The 27,904-nt window shown below is 37.1% G+C and overlaps 1 protein-coding gene and 1 long non-coding RNA gene across 2 annotated transcripts; both read left to right on the forward strand.

Moving 5' to 3' along the window:
- Positions 1 to 3: 3 nt before the first annotated feature.
- Positions 4 to 680, forward strand: LOC130071456 (uncharacterized). Its single transcript, XR_008804002.1, has 3 exons — positions 4 to 25; positions 137 to 244; positions 356 to 680. It is a non-coding gene; the product is annotated as an uncharacterized LOC130071456 (long non-coding RNA).
- A 732-nt stretch (positions 681 to 1,412) lies between these two features.
- Positions 1,413 to 26,592, forward strand: mfn1b (mitofusin 1b). Its single transcript, XM_056236287.1, has 19 exons — positions 1,413 to 1,502; positions 2,161 to 2,197; positions 2,283 to 2,410; positions 2,607 to 2,742; positions 2,828 to 2,990; positions 4,319 to 4,443; positions 5,890 to 5,998; positions 8,405 to 8,512; positions 8,599 to 8,752; positions 10,615 to 10,682; positions 13,311 to 13,432; positions 16,331 to 16,457; positions 17,085 to 17,189; positions 17,297 to 17,399; positions 20,919 to 21,145; positions 22,060 to 22,242; positions 23,506 to 23,702; positions 24,042 to 24,176; positions 25,946 to 26,592. The coding sequence occupies exons 3-19, from the start codon at positions 2,296 to 2,298 to the stop codon at positions 26,013 to 26,015; spliced, it is 2,247 nt and encodes a 748-aa protein (XP_056092262.1). The 5' UTR covers positions 1,413 to 1,502; positions 2,161 to 2,197; positions 2,283 to 2,295; the 3' UTR covers positions 26,016 to 26,592.
- The last annotated feature ends 1,312 nt before the right edge of the window (positions 26,593 to 27,904 follow it).

Raw genomic sequence — 27,904 nt, forward strand, 5'->3', positions numbered from 1 at the left:
GACAGCATAGGACAACCTCCAGATTGTAAATTGCCAATTCTGTCTAATTTCCATAGAGATATTATAGCAGTAAACAGCAAAGGACTTCTATAAATGTTATTTTTGAGCATTTTTCTGTGTCATCTTCCTCTTCTAGTGTCAGATAATGATGAACTCAAGGAGAAGATAAGGAGAGAAGTGAGAAGATGGGAAGCAATTATAATGGATGGGATGTTGAACATTCAGAATCCTGAAGCATCACATGGTGAGTTATTAGATTTGCATTGCTTAAAGGAAAATAGTTGTTTCTGTTTAATAACCTGTCAAAATTCCTTCTCTGCCACTTATTTTTTCATATTCATCATGACACATACAGGTGAAATGATTCAAAGTACAAATGCAATGGTGATGAGCTGGCTTCAGAAATGTGATGAATACAGCACATCTAAAACATCAGGATATGAAACAAACTCAGAACCCAGAGATCTAGAAGATCCACAGAACCCAGAGATGTCAGATAATGCATCCAAACTTCAAACAATGCATGCCTAAAAACCAATTTGCATTGGTTTTAAAACCTATTTATTTTGCAGTTATTTGTTAATTATGTGTTTTTCTAGTTATTAATATGTTCGAGTTCCTAGAGCTCTTCCTGTATGATTTTAGGGAAAAATCGGATCTATTGGAGATGTCAAATAGATTTCTTATAGACGCACCAAAAGAGTACCGACACAGTAATAAAACATGGGAAAATCTCACAGTAAAACAAGCAGTTGTGAAATATGATACAACAGTGTTTTGCCATGATGAGAAATTGATCTATGTGTCATATTTTTACTCTTTAAATTCATTTTATAACTGTTTTAATGTTCCTTGTTTTTATTTTGTGATTATTTTAATTCCTTTGTAAAGCACTTTAAACTACCATAGTGTATGAAATGTGCTATATGAATAAACTTGCCTTGTCTTGCCTGGGCTATTTTTTAATTAATATCTGATATTGTTGTATAATATCGAAATATATAGGATATATATTACTTTATGTTATAAATTTCATCATAATATAAAGTAATAACTGCTTATGTAATGTATCATAAAAGTATGGTTTTTATGTCTGTATAATGTATCATGCTTATTTAACTTTTTACATCATTGCATTTTATCAAGTTAAAAATAAAGAAATTGTTGAGATTCACAATGACTGTTGTCAATGTTTAATGTACATCACATAAGGTTTGATGTCAGTGACATCCTAAAACATTAATAGTGTTTTTTTTGTGACAAAGCTATTGAATGGGCAACGCACAGGATTCCTAGGACTGATACTGAATGTAAATAAACAGTAAGTTATCTGTTCTCCTGTGACATTTATTTTGAAAGTAGTTTTCTCTTCTGTGACTTTTATTTTGAAATTAGTATTCTCTTCTGGGACTTTTATTTTGAAATCTTAGAGGTTCAGTGTCGGTCTGTCAGGCGGTGTGTGTTTGTCATGACAGGAGCAGATTTAACATCCCTGAGATTGGGTGAGATGTGTGATTCATGTGTTTTATAACATTTATACTGTTTATGCGAGGATATCGATACATAAAGAAGGAAAGTAAAGTATTTTAATCAGGTTTTTTTCCTGATTAGCAAATCATGTGTCTCGTGCGCTAACGCTAAAAGCTCATGTCACCTCTACAAACATTTGACAATTCAACTACTGACAGGCGATTAAATATAACGTTTTTATACAACCAGAGAGCAAATTAATCGTCTTACAGGATTCAGATTAGTAAATATTCAAGTTAACAGCATAGAGTTTATAAAATTGAACTTTTACGACTATCTTCTAAAATACATTACTCTTGCATTTGATATGATTATGGTCATTATAGGGATGTAAACATTTAATCGTATATTTGCATTTTACTCTATAAGCCAACAGGCTGTTAATAAGTTTGTCTGTGTCTAATATTACATCATGAGTTACTTTCACTTTTGTATTCCTGACATAACGTAACGTTAATTGTAAACTGTACCATGATTTTGTTTACATAATACTCCAGGTTACTTAAAAGATACCAGTGTATTATCATAGCACAAAACACAGTAACATGGTAATGCTATATTACATTTTAGTTCATAAGAAGAGTTTCCATATTAATTAACCTCAAAATCTAATTTATTATTGTTTCCCAGTTTTGACAGCTCTGATGTGGAAGTCTTGAAGATAAGAGTGAGTAAATATAATTTATAAATGATAAAGCGATAATCCGAAGTAGCTTCTCCTGAATTTGCTGATGTTTCTGAAATATCCCCAGTACAGGTGTGGAAATGGAGCAGTCAGATCGTTCTCCGCTGAAGCGTTTTGTGCTGGCCAAAAAGAAGATCGGCGAGGTTTTTGAGCAGCTCTTAGATTACGTTCAGGAGGGCTCAGAGTTTGTGAAAGGTAATCTTTGATTTGATTTCTGTTAGACTGAAAATATCCAATCACACAGATTCTCCACTGACTTGATTAGATCAGTAGAAAAGTTGGTCTAATACAGCAGACAGCAACAGTTGCCAAAGTAGGATTGGTTTGTTCGTTGCGAAGGGTTAACTATTGTAGTATTTACATGTGTTTTGTTTATTCTTTTTGTCAACAGAAACCTCTAATAATGAGTCGCTGGAGAATATTGCAAATAGGAGCCAGTTGAATGAGATCGAGACGTACACAAGCAAACTGTCCGACATTAAAGGGGTGTTATCTCGCAATCATATGAAGGTGGCCTTTTTCGGCAGGTGAGTTTTGTGTTTGACCAGAAGTTCCACATGTGATTCACTTTTAGTTTCAGGTCAGTAAATGTTACAAACGTTATTTTATCAGAACAAGCAATGGTAAGAGCACAGTGGTGAACGCCATGCTGCATGACCGCGTGCTTCCCAGCGGCATCGGTCACACCACCAACTGCTTCCTCAGCGTGGAGGGAACGGATGAGGACAAGGCCTTTCTGAAGACCGAAGGGTCCGAGGAGGAGAAGAGCATCAAGGTAAAGACAAGTGCATGTTTTCTCCTATTCAATAAACACATTAGATATAGATATAGGCAAAATAGAATCGCCATTGGCTAGTAAATTTTTTTTGTTTACTCGCCAGACTGATATTCTGTTTTATATACAGTAGTCAACATTTGAAGTGGATCAAAAAAGTTCATCAAAGTTGTCCTATGACAAGAACGGGTATTGTTCAAAATTCATGTATAACTTTGATGAAAGGTTTTGATCCACTTCAAATGTTGACTACTGTATATATATATATATATATATATATATATAGAGAGAGAGAGAGAGAGAGAGAGAGAGAGAGAGAGAGAGAGAGAGAGAGAGAGAGAGAGAGAGAGTCCGTAGCCATTTTCAAGAAATAGCTGAAGACAAATTTTTTTTTGGCATCACTTGATCCATTAATACTAACACTTTCTCTTCTATTCAATATCTATTTATAAAAAATTTTTTTTTTAAAAAGTACATGCACTGCGTACAAAGTACAGATTACTTATATTAAACGGGAAAGGGTCATAGCACTTGCATATTGTTGTCCTATTGTTAGTTTAACTGCTTCTATTGTTATAATTTGTAAGTCGCTTTAGATAAAAGCGTCTGCTAAATGAATAAATGTATAAATGTATATATATATATATATGTATGTGTATATATATATGTATATATGATTTCACCAAATCAGCTTATCTTTGTAAAATGGCACCGCTTTTTGAATATCTGAACATACACTCTTACATCAGACAATCAAGCATTGTATTATGATAATCAAGCACTATTTAACGATAGAACTTTAGTAATTATAACTAAACCTTGGTAACCATGCATGAATGCATATTTGTCATTTTAACTGAACTTAGGACTGGTGGTGGTGCTTAGGATATTGTTGGTCATTCAGTATTTCTGTAAAAAAATAAAAAATAATAGTTATTATTAGTAATAGATAATAATACTACTACAAAATCTACTACTAATGATGAGAAACCGGCATATCTTCTGCTTGTTCTTAAAAGCTGAATAATTCCAAATTAACTCTGTTATTTTGAAAGAAAAATGCAACAAATAATATCGTTTACATGCAACGCATCGATTCTGCGTGGCATGTAAGACTCTCTCTCTCTCTCTCTCTCTCTTTGCGTGTGTGTGAGAAACAGCGCTCTCAGCAAAGCGATGTATAGAACTCAAATAGAGTTTGCAGTACGTCAAATACTTAAAAAAAACAACAACAAAAAAACAGAATTGCACATATAATAGTGTTTATAGTTATAAAACGGCCTCTTAAAGTGCATTTGGTGAAGGTCAAATACACTCTTCCTCTGCAGACAGTAAATCAGTTGGCTCACGCACTGCACATGGATGAGAGTTTGGATGCTGGCTGTCTCGTAAAAGTCTTCTGGCCCAAGACGAAGTGTGCTCTGCTCCGAGACGACCTGGTTCTGGTGGACAGGTACACTTCCATGAGCCCAAAATGCTGTTAATATGTCCCATTGTAGCGTAGTATGAAGAGTAAAGTTTGTATGTTTAAAGGGATAGTTCACCTCAAAATGAAAACTCTGTCAGTAATTACTCTCCCTCATGTTGTTCAACCCCGTAAGACTTTCATTCATCTTCGTTCACAAATTAAGATATTTTTAATTAAATCTGAGAGCTGGATCACTCCTCCATAGGCTTCTTAAGGGATTGAAACTGGCCGGCCCAAAAGTTATGAAAGACATCGTTAAAATAGTGACTACAGTGGCTCAACCTTAAGTTTATCAAGCGACGAGAATATGTTTTGTGCGCATTAAACAAACAAAAATAACGACTTTATCAGGGTTCCCATGGCTGCTCCTTGAAATCCTTGAACGTTTGTGAATCTGAGAGAAAAAAAATTCAAGGCCCTGGAAAGTTTTTGAAAATAAACATACATAGATACATGGCCTTGAAAGTGCTTGAATTTATTTTGTGCAAAACATTTTCTGGAAAAAAATCCATATTATTACCTCCGGTCCGCTAATGTGTTATTTCGCCAACACCTCGTGGCCTATGCATACTAGCTTTCTTGATTTAGTTACGCACATTTACGCGTTACGTTGTGTTTCCTGCGTGAGGTACTTTGTGTTGGACGTTGCCATGACGTTCATGCGCGCACAAAACTACTACGATGGTAACCCAACATTTGTTGTTGGACACAACAAATGTGTCCCCACATTAAGTTCTTGAATTTGAGGGCATTGGACATGGAAAGTCCTTGAAAGGTCCTTGAATTTGAAGTTAACCAAGGTGTGGGAACCCTGTTTATTCAACTATTCATTTCCTTCTCTGTGGGCCGTGAGATTTCACGTAGTGTAACAGCGCAGCGCTTCTGGGTTGTACGTCACACGCATCTCACACACATGACCAGCGTCGGCCAATCGTGAGCCTACGTGTGACGTACAACCCAGAAGCGCTGCGCTGTTACACTACGTGAAATCTCACGGCCCACAGAGAAGGACATGAAGAGTTGAATAAAGTCGTTATTTTTGTTTGTTTTTTGCGCACAGAAAGTATTCTCGTCGCTTGATAAACTTAAGGTTGAGCCGCTGTAGTCACTCGGACTATTTTAACGATGTCTTTCATAACTTTTCTGTAGGGCTGTCAATCTTCCTCTATAATACTATTCGAATTCCATTCCTTGTTTTAGTTAATATTCGAATATTAAATGCTCAAATTCATCCTATCCTGGGCCGGCCAGTTTCAATCCCTTAAGAAGCCTATGGAGGAGTGATCAGCTCTCAGATTTAATCAAAAATATCTTAATTTGTGAACGAAGATGAACGAAAGTCTTACGGGGTTGAACAACTTGAGGGAGAGTAATTACTGACAGCATTTTCATTTTGGGGTGAACTATCCCTTTAACTTTTTTTTCTTTCAGCCCTGGAACTGACGTCACCACACAGCTGGACAGCTGGATCGACAAGTTCTGTCTGGATGCGGATGTGTTCGTGTTGGTGGCCAACTCTGAATCTACACTTATGAACACGGTGAGTTGCGCACTCTTAAAGTGCGTATGCCAGGTTAAATTTGTAATTATGATTAACACAAAATAGTTAGGGGAAATACACGTTTGACAAGTTGTTGTATTGTTTTGTTTGATTTTCGATACCTAAAGGCAGAATATAAGATGAAAAAGTTCGTTATTTTCAGTACTCACTTAAAACTGCTCCTCCGCCCAAACGGATCGCTTGACGTCATAAGAGGGAGACGTCTCCCCAGGGCGCTGAGAAAGTGAGTTTGTGAGCTGTGTTGATAATTGTACGAGTGATAGAGCGAGAGAATTAGTGATTAGGACATTTATTTATTTAGTTAGCTATTTAAGTTAGGTAGTTAGTTAGGTATACGCAGGCGTATTTTCACAATGGTGAATTACTGCGTTTGTGCTGGGTGCAAAAACACAGTTAAAACCGGTCACAGAGTCCACTTTTTCCCAAAAAGCAGGTCTGTGTTCCGTGCCTGGGTCAACTTTGTTCGGACCAAACGCGCTGACTTCAGTGCTGCTTCGGTATCCAAGACTTCGATCATTTGCAGCGCACATTTCTTCCAGTTTTTAAGTTTCCACTGTTCGATCGCGCCCGCGTCTCTCTCTCTCTCTCTCTCTCTCTCTCTAACAACCCGCGTATCTAACAGTAGTTCCGCATTAATTAATTTGCACGCGTTTTTTATACTCGTGTATTCATGCACCGAACCGTGACGCCCGTACCATTTCGGTTCAATACGAATACATGTACCGTTCCACCTCTAAGTTATGCCTATACCTGCCCAACTCTCCACTGGTTCTCTTCACACCAGATATTTATGTTTCTTCGATAGGAATTATTTAAATTTCTGTTTACCTCCTCATCTGTCTCACGCCTGGGAGGCTCAAAAGTGTATGGCTGTGGGGGGATTTTGGATCTGCTCAGACTCAAAACTCTCCATACTTGAATAGAATGTTTGTGGAACGTCTCCCTCTTCTGACGTCACAGCTCAGCTGTGTTTTAAAAATATGATCTTGACAGAAATGGCTATAAAGCTTACTGTAGGGCAATTACAGTAATAATTTTAATGATACTTACATTTCCACTCAGACATCTAACCCTTATTTAATATATCTAAAAAAAAAATTTAACCTGACATAGACACTTTAATAAAAATAAAGCAAGGAGGGAAAAACGCTGGATTATTAAACTGTCGAACATTAATCTGACTGGCATGCGATGTCACATGGTGTGAAGTGTTTGTAGTGTGCTAATATGGGAAAGTATGCAGAGGAGGAATGCAGTACTGCCTTTAGATCACGCAGGGACGGAGGCCCGCCTGCTATCCCAGGATGCTTTAGTTGATTTCAGGGCCTCTCTCGGGGGATTTTCATAAAGGGCAGATAAACAATCCATTATAAAATGACATTCCCTAATGTTCAGGCGGCATTACTCATGCAAAAACATGAAGAAAACTACATTTATATTATTTGTATCAGGGTTTTTATAAAACTAAAACCATTAAAACATTTTGGATACTTCAAATCAAATAAACATGAACTGAATAAACTATTAAAAAAACAATAATATTATATATAATAATATTTAATATTATTTAGGTAAACCAAGGCAGCATTTCTCCGTTTCCTTTTATTTATCTTGATGTACTAAATAATTAAAAACTGAAATAAAAATGAATAAAAACTATATAGACATATTTAAAAAAAAACTACATTACTAAAACTTTGTTTAAAATTAAAACATTATAAAAAAATAAAAATAAAAGAATAAAAAAAAATTTAAACATTAAAACATAAAACATTTATTGCGTATACATATGGAAGTATTTAACTAAATTATATAATGAAGTTATTAGATAATTCATGGAAGGTTGCACTAAATAAATCAAAGTAAAATGAAATGTAAGCATAGATAAGATATTTTTTTAGATGTGAAATCTGAATCAGAATGTGAAACACGAAATGAAATGGACTTAAAATGAAATAAAATGTTGCGAATAACACAATAAGAAATGGATTAAATAACATTTCGTTTTGTATTTCACATCCTTTTTCATTTTTTATGATATAATAAATGTACAGTATATCATGTCTTATATTTAATTTGTACTTTTATTGATTTTTCAACGTTCCATTACTTATTTAATAATATATATATATATATTCATTCATTTAATTTAGTCTGTTAAAGCCCTCTATATATATAGTTCTATGTTAAAGTGCACATTCTTCATCCTCCCGACTGATTTAATGCAGTCGTCTATTGCTGCTCAACAGCTGATTTAATAAGAGTGAACACATGTGTTGTCTTTACACTGCCAGTGTGTGTGTGTGTGTGTCCTTTACAGTGTTTCCATCACACGACCCCTAGTAAACCCAACCTCATCGACCTCTTTGCTATTTCTTTTTAAAGGAGAAGCATTTCTTCCACAAGGTCAACGAACGGCTCTCAAAGCCCAACATCTTCATCCTGAACAATCGCTGGGATGCTTCTGCTAACGAACCGGAATACATGGAGGACGTGAGTTTATGTGTTCCTGAAGCAAAATGAAATGAATCTCTGTCTCGGATATTTCATTGATTTGGGGTGTGTTTGAATGGTCTCAGGTGCGTAAGCAGCACACGGACAGGTGTGTGAACTTCCTGGTGGAAGAGCTGAAGGTCGTGGATCGCGCACAGGCGCCTAACCGTATTTTCTTTGTGTCGGCGAAGGAGGTGCTGAACTCGCGGATGCAGCGGGCGCAGGGTATGCCAGAGACCGGTAAGAGTGTGATCTTGTGTGTGTGTGTGTGTTAGGGCTTTCAAAATTGCTCAAAAATGACGTTTGAATATTCCCTCTAAAAAATACACATATATTCGAACTATTCGAACAACTGGTTGCGCATTTTGTCAATGACGCGCATTACGTCAATAACAGGACAAATTAATACAAAGAGACATAACTACTTGTATAGGTAGTTTATTTAAGTTTAAACATATTTGTCAACGTATTAACTTACACAAAACCAAGTAAATCAACTAATGGCCAAGACCGCAGACCTTACTCTCGCTCCCACTCGCAGGCACTCTTTCTCTCTCTCTCTCTCGCCCTCACGCTCTCTGCGCATAACGGTTTAAATGAACAACAATAAACAAATGTTGAGTGCTGATCAAAAGTTTTGTGCAAGCAATTTAAGGTCACGACTCTTGTCCTAAATATAGCAGGCTTCATTCAGTGATTGAAACAAATATTATTAACATTAATTGAAGTTTTACAGTATATAGAACCGACATTGAACGCTCCGAGCGAGCTGTGCTGAGGTAAACTGCTGCTATAATGGCTATTTCGAGGGCGTCTGGCCACGTGTGTGATGTAATGCTAGCTCATTGGCGCACACGTTGGAGGCGCCTGCGCCATTGGATGTGCAGTTGCCGCAGCCAATGAGTGAGCCAGACACTCACTGTGCTAGCTGTGCTGCTGGAAAATGCGTTTTACATTTTAAGCTTCAGAATTTTGCCACTCGCAAAGCAGACAGCAGACAGCCAGAAACAGAATATCTGTTTTTTAAAACTATTCGAATATATATTCGAATTTAGAATATTCGTTGACAGCCTCTGTGTGTGTGTGTGTGTGTGTGTGTGTGTGTGTGTGTGTGTGTGTGTGTGTGTGTGTGTGTGTGTGTGTGTGTGTGATCTTGAGAGGGTTCACATGGCAGAGCCAGATACTCACTGCCCGCATGACATCTAGTGGATGGGAAATCATAGAATTGGGTATTTAAAAAAATTATCTGTCATGGCATTTTTTTGTATTGTATTATTAACAGACATGGGACACACGCATCACCTTTGATATGATAGTCTATGTGCCAAAACAGCAGCTGTAGAGCCTTTTATGAGTCATTGTGCTGGAAATTTTAGTTTTCACACTTTCACCTCGTGCAATCTGAAGTGAATTTCATACGTGATTTTGTGAGTTTGATCAACTGAAGCGATTTGTTTTTTTTCTGACCAAAATTTATTTCAAATATATGCAAGGAAATTGTTAATCAATTTGAAAATGTATTTATTTTAAACCTCAAATGCAAAAATATGTTACACAATGTAAATACGGGGACAAGAAAATAGATTTCCAGTCTTAAAATACATTTTAGGCACATTTTTTGTTTTATATAAGTTTAAAATATATATTTTTGGACAATAAATATATTTAGATTGAAAATATTTTTTTAGAAAATGTATGAGGAAATACAAGTAACTAAAACTTTTGAACAAAAAATGATTATATGGTACCTTTTAATATATCCGCAAATATATTTTTCTGTTGTATGAGATGAAAAGAAAAACATACTCGCACTGCAAGCAAGTTAACTGGCTGAAATATTTGTGATTTACTAATCACTGAAGATCACAAAAGCCACATTTGCAAACTGGCCATTCAGACTGACCGTGATTGCATTGCTGCACATGGTTGAACTGTTGGTCACAGTGTCCGTTCCTACTATGGGTTCCCCTATCGTTATTGGCAGGTTTCACAACTGGTGTCCCTTAATGTGCTACAAGGTCCAAGTGTGTTCCCTATGAGTTACTCTGTTAAACCTGGATGTGTGTTTAGAGCTTGATAAAGATGCTTGTGTGTGTTTACAGGTGGTGCTCTCGCTGAGGGGTTTCAGGAACGACTGAAGGAGTTCCAGACGTTTGAGAGATTGTTCGAGGCAAGTAGGAGCAGATATTGCGTTTGCTAGATAGGAGAACTCTAGCTGTTTAAGGTTACATGATAACACAAAAACAAGACTAACGCCTGTTATAACCAGATGTGGCGCAATGCTGCGACACACGATAAAAGGCATATTTTCCATATGATGTTAATCAGAGTTTTTGTTCTAACCAGCGATTCACGATGAGCAACAGGAGATTATATTTTAGACACACAACATTATAACCTTAACATCTGCGTCTGATGCATAGATCTTCACAAAACTTGTTCAAAATAGTTTATAGTAGAATAAGACAAAATTCTTGTTGTCTATTCGCTGTCATCATCCTCCTGTCGCTGTCATGGCTCACTGGTTTGTGTTTAGAAAAACAAGCGTGTTGTTATGTTTAATGAGCGTTAAAGTACTCAATGGCTTCTGACAGAGCCGACCAATGGTTGAAGTAGTCAACTACCCAACTAGCCCTAATACAAAGAATGACAATGATAATCTCAGGTACTGATTTTGCGCATTATCTAGTGTTAAAATAATTTAATATGCGTTTGAATATCATTTTGTGTTACTTGTTTATGTATTTATCCATTTTGTTGTGAGAGCAGTGTGTTTGCAGAGAGACTCCGCCCACACGCTCTTCTGATTGGCTGTGATTCTTGATTGATTTGGTTGCGAGTGCACTGAGTTTGCAGAGAGACTCCGCCCACACGCTCTTCTGATTGGCTGTGATTCTTGATTGATTTGGTTGCGAGTGCACTGAGTTTGCAGAGAGACTCCGCCCACACGCTCTTCTGATTGGCTGTGATTCTTGATTGATTTGGTTGCGAGTGCACTGAGTTTGCAGAGAGACTCCGCCCACACGCTCTTCTGATTGGCTGTGATTCTTGATTGATTTGGTTGCGAGTGCACTGAGTTTGCAGAGAGACTCCGCCCACACGCTCTTCTGATTGGCTGTGATTCTTGATTGATTTGGTTGTGAGTGCACTGAGTTTGCAGAGAGACTCCGCCCACACGCTCTTCTGATTGGCTGTGATTCTTGATTTGGTTGCGAGTGCACTGAGTTTGCAGAGAGACTCCGCCCACACACTCTTCTGATTGGCTGTGATTCTTGATTTGGTTGCGAGTGCACTAAGTTTGCAGAGAGACTCCGCCCACACGCTCTTCTGATTGGCTGTGATTCTTGATTTGGTTGCGAGTGCACTGAGTTTGAAGAGAGACTCCGCCCACACACTCTTCTGATTGGCTGTGATTTTTTTTTTATTGATGTCTCGTAGTTGCAGACAGACTAATTGCATCTAGTTAGGTGGTAAATTAAATTTGTATTTAATAGCTGCCTTAGCAATGCAATATACGATGGAAATTCTCTCTCTACTGATTATTTAGTTTCTTACATGTGAACAGATTTGGATGATTAACTCATGTTTACAGTAAGCAGTGGGTGAAACAGTTTACAGATAAACTCAGTCCAGGTCGGCTGCTTGAAGACTTCGGTGTGTGTCAGATAAAGAAGCAACACAATTGTGCACTTCATCAAATGTGTGATAGAAGAAATGTAAGTGCTAAAATGTGCAATCCCTATATGCCTTATTTTAGGTAGAACCATTGCATCACTACAGATTTGTTACCCAGCACTAGTTATTTAAGAGAGTCCAGCTCTTCACACAGTAATGCAGTAAAGATAATGAATATCACAAACACACTTCAAAATTAAAGTTATATTGTTCATAATGGAAATGAAGCCTGTTATTAGGACCATTGAGATGTAAAACAGTCCTAAAATTTGCTTTATTTTCTTTATAAAAAATATATAATTTCTTATTTTTTACATCAACTTTGGGATGATGTTCTTGAATGACGTTGTAAGAGTCACAGTCTGCATTTACATATTAATTCTTCATATTCATATTCATTTTAAGACTCGTTCTAGAGTAGCTCACGTCTTCTTTTGATATGGTTGCGTGTTTATCCTGGTGAAGTTTAGTCTCTCTCCACTGTGAGCGTCTCTGTGCACATGTAATCTTCAATCTGTGTCGTCATTGCTGAAGTCTAGATTTACTAAGGTGAGGACATTTGTTTCTTTAGTTCAGTTTGAATTTCTGTTTCACCCTCTTCTTTCTGTTCGTTCGGTGTGGATGGAGTTATTTTACAGTATATTTCTTTTTTTTTGTGTTGAAACAAATGCACTTTTGTTGATTTATAATTTTTAGAAGAATCCCACAAATACAGTGATCGAAAAAAGAATCTGACACCACATTGAAATCAAGGACTTTATTTTATTTAAACTTGTTTGAACCAAAAAGTTGCTGAAATAAAGGTCGATTTGGTCAAATGGTAAATAAAAAAATGTGGTGCTCTGAGACTTTTTGACCTTACTGTAATTCCTTTGGGAAAACGGTTGTTTTCATGTTTGCGTTCATTGCATTGTTTTATTGATGTTTTTTTTCTTTTATGTTCATGCTGCTGTGAGATGAATTGGAGAGTCGTTGACTTATAGGGTTTAGATTTGCTGCAGTTTTTGATTTTAATTTCTGACGCTTTAGTTTACGGCTGCAGCAGGTTTGAACCTTTAACCCTTTAAAGTCACAAAGTCGACTCCTGTCACAGTAGCGTGTGTGTGTGTGCATGACCTCGCAGGAGTGTATCTCGCATTCAGCAGTGAAAACAAAGTTTGAGCAGCACACAATCAGAGCAAAGCAGATCACTGAAACGGTCAAAGACATCATGGATCAAATCAACATCACCGCCGCAGACAAGAGGTGCGTCCCGTTCTTTTGTCTTCTTTTCTCCTTATTTTGTCACAGGAATAATGTACCAGAAGGTCCGGTAATCTACACCAGGAGAGCAGATTATTTTAGAGCGATTCGTCTCTGAAATGAGTCCAAAAAATCTTAAACATTATGAGTCCAGTGTTGATAAAGTATCTCAAGTAGGCATGTGACGGTATAAAATGTTCATATCACGATAACTGATTAAGCTTTTATCACGGTATTGAATTATTATTTCCTTTATTGTAACCAGGAGAATCACATTGAGATATTACTATCTCTTCTTCCAGTGAGACCTGGTCAAGACGGCAGCACATAAAGTTTCACACACAAAAATAACAAAATAACAATCAAAATTTGACACAATTAAGAACAAAATAGATAGAAGCGAATCAAGAAAAACAATTACAAGTATCCTTTAAAATATTGTGCAAGAGACGTTTAAAAGTGGTCAGGGTTGGAAGTGCATATAAATTAAGTACATTTTGCAATTCATCCCACGCCCAGGGAGCATAAAAAGAAAAAGCACATTTACCAGATTCTGACAATACCCTTGGGATTTTTAGCTGAATATGAGAGCCTGACCTAGTGCGGTAACTATTTGTGTAATAAATTAAAAGATTTGAAATATAAGAGGGTATTAAGTAATTAAGTTTTTAATTAAGTAATTGGTAACACTTTATAATAACTGCATGCTATTAATCATTTGTTAAGCATGAGTAAACAGTTAATTCATCATGTATAAACCATTAATAGGCATTAATAAGCAGTTTATAAATACAGATATAAACACTTTCTTTCTTGATTTATAAGCATATCTATAATGCGTTTAATAATTGTATTTTCATACTTTGTTAATGATCAATTAATAATTTTTAAATGAAGTATAGCATTATTTATAAACCAGTTATTTAAGAGTTGTCAGTCATTCATAAGATCACTTAGAAAGTGTAAGTAAATGTAGTAAATTCGGGTAGTTATAAAGCATTTAGTAGTGGTCAGTTAACTATTTTGTGAGCTAATCTAAAGTGAGGACTATTCATGCCTTGTAAAGCATTTATAAAGGAGATTTGAAGGCGCATCAATCTTCTAAACAGTAAAATGTAACAAACACAACACAGTGATACAGAACATAGAAATATTTAACAGCCTTTAAATCTCCTTTATAAATGCTTTACAAGGCATGAATAGTCCTCACTTTAGATGAGCTCACAAACATAGTTAACTGACCACTACTAAATGCTTTATAACTACCCGAATTAACCCTGAATTATAGCATAAATACATGTTAATAAAGCATTTATTAACACACTAAGTAACCATCACTATATGTCTGAATAATAATGTACATTTAAATAGTTTATTAATCATTTACTTACACGTTCTAAGTAATCTTGTGAACCACTGAAAACTCTTAAATAACTGGTTTATAAAAAATGCAATTAATCATGTAGAAATAATAAATTGATCATTAATAAAGGATGAAAATACAATTATTAAATAAATTATAGATATGCTTGTAAATCAAGAAGAAAGCATTTATAGCTGTATTTATAAACTGCTTATTAATGTCTATTAATGCTTTATGAATGATGAATTAACTGTTTACTCATGCTTAACTAATGATTATTAGCGTGTAGTTATTATAAAGTGTTACCAAGTAAGGTAATTTGCAAGGTAATTAAGTTGCAAAACTTAAGCGTTGTCCTCCTAACAGGTCTAATAACTTTTTGTTCTTATAACAAAAATAACTTTGAACCAGGGTTATCATCGTTAACTAATACTATTAAAACATTTTTGTTTGAAATACAGCTACAATAAAATAAAAGATACATATTAGTTGAAAAACTTAAACTAAATGAAATTCAGAAATGTGGCAAAATAAACTGAAATAAGTTTAGGTTAAAGCACTACAATTATTAACTGGAAATAAATAAATAACTAAAAAATCAATTTAACCTGAATGGCAATCACCATGGTCCGTCTGAATACTCAATTCTGATTGGCTGGAAGGTGTTCCAAGTCAGTTTAATATATTAATGGGGTGATGAACTGAAAAATCAAATTTTCCTTGAGCTTTTGACATCTAAGAGGTCATCATATTATTAGAATAAGAATATCCTGTAAGTTTCAGAACTGAAAACGTCCTTGTGTTAGTCCAATAAAAGCTTTTATTGACACCAGGCTCAGCAAACGACTCGTTTTTCAAAGTGGGGAACTATGACGACAAAGAGGATAAAACACCCCCCCCCTCCCGCAGAAGATGATCAACGCCTACTTCAACACGGCCGGTTTAGCCCCGCCCACCGATTCGCGCATTACACGAAACTCATTATAATATGCAAAACTGTTATCCACTCACAGCAGTGGGCGTTTACTTCCAAGTCTTCAATGCGAGACTCCCATAAAAACTGAGCGTTTTTGAGCTAGGCTCAAAACTAGGGTAGAAAATAGCCTATTACTTATTCATTTTGATGTTTTTGAATGTAAAAACTAAGCGAACGTCATAAGTTGACCTCAGACAACAATATAATTTTAAAAAAAAAAGCCATTTCATGACCCCTTTAAATTAAATGTATTTAAATAAATGTAATCTTACGCACTACTTTACCTATTGTCTGATTCAAAGCAGGCAGAGAACTGACACAAATAAGAAAATAATTTTACCCTTCCAGTCAAATATTGCTGGCAAATGACCATGGTATAAGCGGGATATCGATTTTAATGCACAAACACCCCCCGCTTTCAATCGGCCGTTTCTTTGCCTCCAAGTTGTGCTTTAATAAAATCATTTAACGCACTGCTAGCCGTGGATTATCCCTTACGTGTCTAATCTCAGAGCTTCATTGTGATCGCTCATGTAGTCACACGTGTTGTGTCTGATCGCAGGGTCGTCTCTCTGGAGGACAGAGAGTATCTAATTGACCGACTGGATTTTGTCCGCAATCAACTAAACCTGCTCATCCAGGACATCAAGAAAAAGATCGAAGCCATCACAAAGGAGGTAGAAAACAAGGTAAACCAGAGGAATCCACTTACTAACTGTTCACCTTGAGGATAAAACTACATGCATTTCAATTCCTAAGCAGAATATTCTGCTTGTCATGATTTTAAACATCTTGATTAATTCCAATTGTGTTGTAATAACTAACAACAATCTTAAATGTCAAGTTGTTTTTATACTTCCTTGTTAGTAAGTCTTGCTGTTCTTCAATCTTTTGGTATGAGATGTCTCAATTTCTAGGTGTTAAAATGAACTGCAACCTAGTCTTAAATTTGTCTTCTGTCTTACTTCATACAAATGAATTTGACTTTTCTAAAAGGAAAATGTATGTTATCGATTTGTTTCTATTATTAGGAAAATTCCATATTCATCAAAGATGCCCTTTATCTTTTGTTTGTTTCTTTTCTTTTTTCCAAAATTATTGTTGTTTCAAGTTATACTTACCAAATGTGTAAAAGAAATGTCAAGAACTTTATATCAAATTCTGTAATTTTGAAAATTAATTTTATTTTATTTATTTTTTTATCTTTCTGTCATGTGACCCACTGCTGTTTATGTGTAATCTGACCAGTCTTTCAACTTAGGATCCACAGCAGATTTAATGTTGTGTGACCGTCTTCCTGTGTTTGTGTGTCTCAGGTGTCGAATGCCATGGCAGAGGAGATCTGCCGTCTCTCTGTGCTCATAGACGAGTTTAATTCGGATTTTCACCCGTCACTCAATGTGCTTAAAATCTACAAATCTGTGAGTTTGCCCTCGCCTCTTAAAAGTCTATCAAGGATTTATCAAGGATTTCATGTTTTGTAAATGTATGAGCAGAGTTGACCTGCTATTTTCACTCGTATTTTCAGGATCTCCTCAGCCATATCGAGCAGGGCATGGGCAAGAATCTGGCCTTCCGCTGTTCTGATGCTGTAAACGACTCTGTACAGTCCTCTCAGAAAGACATGATCGGTATGTGAGAACACCAGGTCCTGGACACACACAATGACCTTGTGTTTGATATTCAAACAGCAGGAGGTGACAGTCCTATTAATAGATAATGTCTGATAACCGGTGAAGTGTTGCTTATGTAGTTCTTTACAAACATTAGTGTGTTATCTGGCTCTCTGGAATATTTAATTATGGTTGCTCAGTGGAGCCAATCTACTGTAACGACGCTAAACAGTAGTGAGTAAAATCTATATGTATTTTCTTCCTCAGTCGAGACAAGCTACAAGAGTTTACTTCGAATGAGATGCCAGATACAGTAACCAAAATACCAATAATAACCAGGGGGAAAAAAGTATGCATAATGCAGGACTTTTAATTATGAATATGCCAAAATACACCAGGACTCTTATTTTGAAATGTATATGCATTACTATTCCTAGCTGCTCATTCAAAAGAATGAGGGAGATAAAATATGCACTCAGCATATAATATAAATCCCATAAAGTAAACATTGTCATAATTCATCAACAGTTGATCATAAGCAATCTAGTGGAATTAAATGCCCTTTATTCATTGATTGCAAACTACTCTGAATACAGAACGTGAAACAGGGGCACGACTTCACTTTGAAATGTGCATTGCTCATATTTATTTAATGAAATTATAGCCTTTTTTTATTTGCACACGTGCTTTTTAATACATCTTACAGTTCCCAAACATCTATTTTGTCGTAAAATTAAATGCTCACACACTGTCGAGCCCTGCGTTATCCCTCATGTCAAGTCACCTTTATTTATATAGCGCTTTTTACAATACAGATTGTATCAAAGCAGCTTCACAGTGATAACATGAAAATAATACAACAGTTTGTTTCTAGAAGAAAATTGCGTCATCGTCCACCTTACGTAAGGCAGATCAATAATATTGTTGAATATTATACCATGGTCTGGATGAATACTCGATTCTGATTGGCTGCAGGGTGTCCATTAAAAAGTGATAGAGGACACCTAGTAAAGGAGTTCTGGTGAAACGGACTGTTTACCGTTCGAAATGAATAAATAAATGCGCTGGCTACATCAGCTGTGAGTAACCATAGCAACAGGCAGTCAAAGTATCCGTTTACAATTTATTGTATCAAAACAAACATCTAGTTAGCCGTTACACATAGCCTACTAATACAACAATGAGCGACTTTGTTATTTCTTTGAACCTTTTTGGAGAATTTGACATAAAATACGTTAACTTTCTGGCTCGTAAGTTCGCTAAACTGAAGGGTTCTCCGAGCTGAGAGGACTATAAATATCTCCGGTTGCTAAATAAACCGTCAGGCGTAACCAGGGAAACCAAATTATTGTTTGTAAAAACTTTAGATTTCGATTGTAAAACTAATTAAAATATAAACTAATGTTTTAAAAATGTGTTATTTGGCAAGTGACCATGGTATAAGAGGGTTAATGCCCTTTGAGGTGTCCATTGTCAGGTATTAATGGACTTTTGTTGCGAGTCGGACGGGTCACGCCTCGCCGTCGTCCATTAATACCTGACAATGGACACCTCGTCGGGCATTAACCCTTACTTAAAGCTGCAGTCGGCAAGTCTGGCAGATTGAGTGGATTTAGGAAAATTTTGAATGTTTACAACTCTCATGCCCCTCCCCCACTATCAACGGACACCCTCCCACCGAGTTCGTGCTCGTCAGCAGTGTTGGGCAAGTTACTTTTAAAAAGTAATTAGTTACAGTTACTAGTTACTTCTTCCAAAAAGTAACTAAATTAGTTACTCAGTTACAAATTTTAAAAGTAACTAGTTACTTAAGAAAGTAACTATTGCGTTACTTTCAAGTAAAATTAAATTTTAAATGCTCAAATGTGACCCCACCTCTACCCCTCTTTAACGGAACTTAAAATACATGTGCATGTTCAATTATTTATGATAAATCTGAATATTATAATGAAATGGACACTTAATACAATAGGCCTACGTTATTAACAGAAACATGAAACATTGTACACACATCTAAAAAAAAAAATGTTGTTGTGGGACAAAGGGAGACTAGCCTCCAATCAAATGCCATGTAGATATTATGTTTATATAGTGGATCAATGCAAATAACACAATAGATGTTTTGGAACTTTTGATATTTATTGCCCCTCAACAGGCCACAACTGGGCAAAATTAAATTAAGCTTGTTAAGCAATATACCAAAAAGACTGACTGTCTTGTGTTGTTCCTTGTGTGTCCTGTCCTGTCCGACTATGCGTTATGATGGGTCGTTCGCAATTCATGAGCGTTAGCCGTTAGTGATGAGGGGTCGTTCGCGAATGAGCGTTAGTGATGATGGATCGACTCGTTCGCGAATGAGCTTTTGATGGGTCGTTCGCGATTCGCGAATGAGCCGACTCTAAGAGCCATATCTCGCATATCTGAAGAGCCGACTCTATTTTTACAAATTTAGCCTATAGAAATTAAATAATTATGTAAAAAAAATTGAAATATTATAGTCAAAGTCATTTAAAGAGCCGTTTGTGAGCCAAAAGAGCCGGCTCAGTGAGCTGAGTCAAAAGAGCCGAATGCCCATCACTACTATGCGTGCTTTCGAAGACCCGCCTAACTCTACCTCTGATTGGCTTACAATGACATTTTACTCTACCTCAGCCAATCGTCAGCATTTGTTTGCTGCTTGTCTCGTGCTCTGCCAACTAACCAAGGAAGAACAGTAAACAAAGTATTTGCCTCTCGCTCAGAGATCTAGTTGGTCTGATGAAAAAAAAAACAGCTTCATCAGTTATAGTAACGCGCCGCTTTTTTTGGCAGTAACGGTAACGGCGTTATTAAGATGAGAAGAGTAATCAATTAGATTACTCGTTACTGGAAAAAGTAATGCCGTTAGTAACAGTATTAGTATTCCCATCACTGCTCGTCAGTGCGTGTGTACCAGATTTTCTGTGAACGCGCCCGTCTCATCAGCATCCATCAACACCATGGAGTATTTGGAGGTATGCTGTCCTGGCTAATCTACCGATAGATTGCAATTGCTAACGTCATTTATACTCTAAATGAGCTTACTGGATTTTCCGCCATCACTCTTCGTTACTGCGCGAACTTCCGCGAACTTCAGGCGTGTGCATGTGATTGTAACGTGCGCGAGGGGTGGCGTGTGCCCGATCTGTGATTGGCAGTCAGATCTCACACCCCCCTGCGCTGATTGGACATGATGAACCGGGAGCTGTGGATTTTTGCAAAACAAATAACACGCTCCAGGTGGAGTTAGAAGCTCGGGGTTTTTTCTAAAACCACTTTATTTATGTTGTTCTGTCGGATTATAGTGTCGATTTCACTGAATATGATAAAAAAAATGTTGCCGACGGCAGCTTTAAATGTCCCCAACTAAGCAAGCCAAAAGCCAAGGCAACAGTGGCAAGGAACCAAAACTCTTTATGTATGTAGCAGTTCCCTTAAGATGCTCACTGTATGGACAGTTTTAGCAAGAGTATGATAAATGAGTGAGTTTGGTAATCTACCTGCCTATTCTCTTTCCAGAGTGTCTGAAGCCTCTGCTGCCCTCCGCGGCGCAGAACCAGCTCCACATGCTCATTCCCTGCAGGAAGTTTGAGCTCAGCTACGACCTGAACTGCGCCACTCTCTGCTCAGACTTCCAGGAAAACATTGAGTTCCAGTTCTCTTTGGGCTGGACCGCCCTGGTCCACCGTTTCCTAGGTCCTGTCAACGGCAGGCGTGCCTTGATGCTGGTGGATCAGAAATTGCAGGTACAGTCAAAACAGATATAATTCTTACTAGTGTGTGCAGGACACTATAGTTATTTTATGCAAGTGAGGAGAGCAAAAATAAAGTAAACTGTGACATATTATACCAAAATATTCTTCATACAATGGACTACCAGTAAAATGTATACAAATTTGCGACCAAAAATTATTCCGACACTTTGACCTTAAAATGTTTTGCTTAAGTTTTTTTTCTTTAATTGCTAATGCGACCTTTTTACACCACAGACTGAACAAAATTAAGCATTGCTTTGTAGTTGGTTGACCTAAATTGGTATTATCTTAGTGTAGTTTAATCTAACAGCTGACAGATATTCAACATAATTCATCTGTGAGACCGTCTAACACAGTGGTTCTCAACCTCTCCTGCAGGGACCCCCTGACACACCATGTTTCTGTTTTAACCCTGAAATGGCACACCTGATTCAATTAATTAAAGGCTTAATGAGTCATTATTAGAGTAGGAAGTAGGAATTAGTTAATTGATCAATTAGTCAACTACTCATTAAGCCTTCAATTAATTGAATCAGGTGTGCCATTTCAGGGTTAAAACAGAAACATGGTGTGTCAGGCGGTCCCTGCAGGAGAGGTTGAGAACCACTGGTCTAACAGAAGGATGGACAAAACCAGTGAAATATCAACTGATGACTCTGAGTTATTGTCATATTTTATTACCATTTTCTAAACTATTGCGAATAAACTGTGATAATGTGAGACATGTTGAAGTTGTCTGAATACATTTTGGTTTAAAGTAAAATCTGTGTTAGCATTGGTATACGATGAGATGCTCTTTGATCTGTTTTTGTCTGAAATGCAAGCGAAACGCCTCAGAGTCTGATAGCAGGTCAGGATGTGTAGGCTATTTAAAGTTTTAATGGTCTATTATATTGTTTTTTAAGCTGACGGCACCGCTCACCCCTTCAGCACCAACGGTGGTTCAGTCTCAGATCCCCAGAGCTCCTGGAGGTCAAGCTCAGATTCAGGCTTCAATGGCGCAGGAGGAACTCATGATGTCAATGGTGAACAACCTGGCCTCTCTCACCTCACGCACATCTATGAGCGTGGTCATCGTTGGAGGAGTGGTGAGAATTATCTCATTATCTCACTTTATGTCATTTCTTATTAATGCTTTACAGAATTCCCTATATTTTATATATGTGGTTGGTCAGTTTATGTGACCATGTGAAAGAGTTTATTGGCCAGAACAAGCTGTAACGTGGCCCAGCTTTCAAAAGTCAAAAGATGTGATCATTTTAGTGAAATTTCGCCATAAAAAAAACTGTAGTGAAGCGATGTATGAAGCCCAGCTCACACAGATGTCACTTTCGAACCAAGAAGCTTTCTTTTGGTCAACGTGGCGAATCTGTGACCAACTGACCTGATGTGAAATCTGAGTGGGGAAATATTTTGAAATTCCCAATCACTGATTATTAAATGAATTTTACCCATGAAAATGCAAATGTGACGCACCCTAAGACACCCAATATCTGAATTGTAATGTGTTTGAAACATAAATTGGGATATTTGTCATTATCAGTAGCTGTAGTGTAAAAGTGTGGTCACTTTAGTGAAACTTCAGCAACATTTTGCAGGCAAAAAAAGTCAATTGACCGTTCGCAAAGACCCGCCCCCTTTAGTTACTGTTGCTATGTCCGACAAGCCACGCCTCTCTCACGCCACACCATGTTCTCACGCAGTGAAAAATACATCGTGGAGCAAAGACACTGACACCATGCTGACAGACAGGACAGACCAGGTTACTTTTGATATGAAACAAAGTCTCACCTTTCAAATTTGTTCCTTTTTTAAAGAAATTTAAACTATAAATACCGTTTTGTGGTTCTTTAATGTGTCTGACAGATCGCTGTAGCGCCTCCTAAAGCTGCTCGTGAACCGATCATCTCTTCCTTCTAGTTCATTTATAGCATCAAATAAACATGAATGAACAAGGAATGTTGTTTTATCCACGGAAAGACGTCAGCACACACCGTTTCTCAAGTTCAAATCCTCCAACGTTAATCTACTAACTCTCCTGACTGCTTTGTCGGACAAAAATGGCGGATTTGGCGGAATATGATTGGTCAGATCGCCTGTCAATCAAACTCCCTGCGAAGGGTCAATTGTGTAGAAACGTACGCAGATCTTTCAAAGCAAGCATCTGTGAATTCACAAGACCAACTTGATATGTTGTGAAACCTGCGTAGGGAATTTTTTTGCCCTCATGTGAATTCCTATTAAAATGACTGGATTTCGCCCACAAAATTAACCAAACAACTTTAAATGTGAACTTAACTTTCCTGGGTGGAAATGAGTGCATTGAAGTTCATCTCTATACCTTTTATTAGGTGTGGCGAACAGTTGGCTGGCGTCTGATCGCTCTCTCCATGAGTCTGTATGGCGTGCTGTACCTGTTTGAAAAACTCACCTGGACAACCAAAGCCAAGGAAAGAGCCCTGAAGAGACAGTTTGTGGAATACGCCACCGAGAAACTTCAAATGATCATCAGTTTCACCAGCTCGAACTGCAGCCACCAAGTCCAACAGTACGAGTTCATCTGGATTTTCACACCCGAGTCCATTTGAAATTAGAGTTTTGTCTGTGAGGAAGCGGTTTGATTTCACTTCGGGTGAAATTAATGTCTGGGTTATGGTGTTATGGTCCATGTAGACAATGCAGTTAACAAGTTGTTTGAGATTAATATGGCTTCATGTGCATAAGTGAACTACCATTAATGACATATTATTTGCTGATAATAGTATAGTATTCATTTTTCATTGCTGCTCAGAGTTCATTGAGTTTTTTTTAATTGTGCTCCAAGTGCTTTTTTGTGCATGCAAATAGAAAATAGTTCTTAATAAGTCTTCTTGTTTGTCTGATACAGGGAAATTGCCAGCACATTCGCCCGACTCTGCCAGCAAGTTGACATCACCCAGAAGGACCTGGAGAATGAAATCCAACGCCTCACTGACAAGATCCAGAAGCTGGAAACTGTACAGAACCGATCTAAAGTGCTCAGGTCAGCCCACAGATCTCGAAACAGTATTTGAGCTATCATTGAGTATGTTTACGTACACTGATAACTCCCAAAATATGCTTATCGAATTAACCCGTTGTCCCAGTTTACATGTAATACAATAACTTGACAATGCAAGTAAACCGCGTTTACAAGACTTAATTAGAAAAAATGATGTCAAAACCTAATAATTTGTGCATTCTATTTGTTTTATGTGAGATGCGACGTTGAAGAGGACCTATTATCAGTCTTGATTTTGTTTTTGGGCTCTAATAAAATTGGTTTTCATGCTTAAATGTTCAAAAACACATTATTTTTCTCATATTCTCCATTATTGCAGCTCGTCTCTTCCCAGTCTGTCAGTAACGCTCAGTTTAGTTCCGGTCTCTTCGAAGCCCCGCCTTCTGAAAAGCACACTGTGCTCTGATTGGTCGGCTGGAGCAGTGTGTCGTGATTGGTCGAGCGCTTCGAGTGTGTTTGGGAAATGTCCCGCCCCTTTCCATAACCGCCAGTTTAACACACTACTAACTAACTCAACCAGGCCCCGCCCCTTTATTCTGCGCATTAATTATTATAATGAGGAATATTGTGACGTGTTTGTTCCCGGAAGAAACTCAAGACTAAAATGGAGGCGTTTCAGGAGTTCAGAAACACTGATATAAAGAATAACTGGAGCTTTTTCATGCTCATGCAGCAACATTACACTAAATAAAGATGTAATAGGTCCTCTTTAAAAATGCATCTTGAGACTTCTGTATTCTGTTGTGCTTTAAAGGAGAACTCCGGTGCAAAATGAACCTCGGGTGTAATAACACATTGGTACAGACTAAATCATTCCCTGAGATTTGTTTTCATGATAATCGAATGTAAAGAGTTTTATCTCTAAAAACAGTTTAGCTTATAACGCTAGTATATTGGGCATCGAGTAAGCAAAAAGAGATCGCTAGTTAATACCATTAACAAGGCTCAAATTAGCCCCACACTAACACAGTAACATAATGAGGGTCCCTACATGCAAAACGAAGCATTGAGAACTTTGTAAGTGTATAGACAGTTTAATAAGAAGATGCTTTACACAGACAGTACAGTTAGCGCATACAGACAGGAGCCATCTTGGAAAACAGTCTCGATCAGTCGAACCACGAACACGGTGATACGTGAGCTGAACTGTGACTTGGAATCTCATATGGTCCGTTGTTTCCGGAAGAAAGCACTGAGCGCATAAGAGAAGCACTGAACGCAACAGAGAAAATAAAAAAATAAATATAATTTATCTTATCTTCAATATCTACATGTACTGTTCGCTCACCTTCGTGGTTCGATTGATCGAGACTGTTTTCCAAGATGGCTCCTGTCTGTATGCGCTAGCTGTACTGTCTGTGTAAAGCATCTTCTTATTAAACTGTCTGTACACTTACAAAGTTCTCAATGCTTCGGTCTGCATGTAAGGACACTCATTATGTTAACGTGTTAGTGTGGGGCTAATTTGAGCCTTGTTAGTGGTATTAACTAGCGATCTCTTTTTGCTTACTTGATGCCCAATATACTAGCGTTATAAGCTAAACTGTTTTTAGAGATAAAACTCTTTATATTCGATTATCATGAAAACAAATCTCAGGGAACGATTTAGTCTGTACCAATGTGTTATTACACCCGAGGTTCATTTTGCGCCGGAGTTCTCCTTTAAGTTTCATCTTAGAAAAGTTTTCCACATCTGTAATATTGATTATTTTGAGCTGTTTGTAATAATGGACGTGTTGACTTTTTTACAGACATAAAGCCACAGCTCTGGAAAAGCAGTTGGAGGATTTCAGCTCCCAGTATCTGCGTCCTCAGCCCTGAATCAGAGTTCACACGGACGCTCGGCTCCTCTCAGAGAGTGACGTAGCTCGTGAAGACTGTACGCCCTCCCGTTACGCCCTGCTGTTTAGGGAATTCTCAGCTCAACAGATGTTGTGAGGAATGTGGAGGGGGAAAATGTTACTTTTAGTTAAACTGTAGAATTAAAGCTGGCTTAGTGCGGTATTTTGGTTGAAGTTTTTCTGTACAGAGATTGTCTCACTGAAACACTATTTTGTAAACTGTGAAACGGCCCTATGAAGCAAAAGATGAGGGAAAAAACTTTGCAATAGAGGTTCTGTAAAACTTTTCCTAGAACAAACTTACTTATACCAAGCCTTTTTTCACCGAGCCTTTTTCTTCCGAAACAGTTGCCATCAGGCAAGGAAATCCGATTTTGTAGATTTGCCTTTTGATCACGAAGCCTATTTTCTATACGTTCCTTGGTATTAGTTTCAATGAATCTAACTCTGTATTAAAATTCTCTTCATGAATTTCCTGTTGTTTCTAAATATGTAAAATAATGTAATCCAATGTAAAAGCTCCTCAAATGTAATATAATAAAATATTACTAAATTGTTCTACGCATGCCATTACTGTGGGAAACAACTCTGACGTTTTGATGTTTAGATTTAACGCTATCAATCCCAAGAAATTAAATTCTACAAATTGAGATGTAAGCTTTTATTAATAGATAAAATATTTGTATATAATCAATGGGCGGGTTTATTAAGCATAATGGGCGGGCCTAAGCCTGTCAAATCCGCAATACAACATTTTATTTATTAAAAGTATTGTTGTTTAATTGATTAATATATTTACAAAAATTACAACAACATTATTATATAACAATATAATATAATACAACATAACATTATAACTTAAAAAAATATAGTTTTCGGATAATGCTTGATGAATGTTTGATTGACATCTGTTTTAGGCAATTAGTGTGTCATCAGCCATTTTGCACCTGCTGTGAGTTCGTGTGTGTTCGCCCATTCAGTTATAATTTGCAGTTGTAAAATGTTAGAAAAACACCAGGGATATTTAAGCAAATTTCTACTAAAAAAGAAAAGCAGCAGCTGAAGAAAACCCGTCCATCAGCCATGAAACTTTCATGCCCAGGAGTCTCCGGCTCATTATGTAACTAACAGGTAAGTCGTTTAGTTTCGCAAATATCTTTTTTATGTGTTATTTTGTATGGGATGGGAGGATCGTGTCGGTATAATACTTGGGCCTATTGTGAATAAATTTCGATGTTGACACTCAACTGGACATGACACGCTTTTTCGACATTCGTGACGGAGACGTGGTAGGTTTGCTGTAATGTGCGCGTGTTTTACTACGGTTTCTATTAAAGGCGAGTAATAGCAATATTGTAACGTATATATATATATAAACCTTGTGTCAAGTCAAAGGTCTTTTCGTCGACTTTCGCTTGAAAAATACTATGGAAAAATCGCGCGCTTTTTCGGATTAGCGCGTGCCCCGGTAACGGAATACTGAGAGGAAGTGGCGTGAATTTCTGAGGTGAGTTCACGACAAATATTCGTGGTTTATGATATATTAACATATAATAATAATAGCAACACAATTTTAATTTGTTGGAAACTTGCAAGTAAGACAAAAGAAATCGCTGAATCATATGAATCAGGCAATGAATCTGTCCCTGATTTTCTCCGACGCTCACAATATCTTTAATTACGTTTAGGAGAAAACGTTTGACGTTTTTGTTTGTTTTCATTTAAAAGAGTTCATATCTTTAGGCCTAGCTGCTACCAAGAAATAGTCTAGCCCAAATATCCACATTTAAATTTGCAGATTGAGACAATAAAAAAGAAACATCTTAACATATGGTTAAAAGTCTTTTTATTGGTTACAATATCAGTGTA

Source organism: Rhinichthys klamathensis, unplaced genomic scaffold (genome assembly GCF_029890125.1).
Source record: "Rhinichthys klamathensis goyatoka isolate OS25496 unplaced genomic scaffold, OSU_Roscu_1.1 h1tg000444l_1, whole genome shotgun sequence".
Lineage (NCBI taxonomy): Eukaryota > Metazoa > Chordata > Actinopteri > Cypriniformes > Leuciscidae > Rhinichthys > Rhinichthys klamathensis.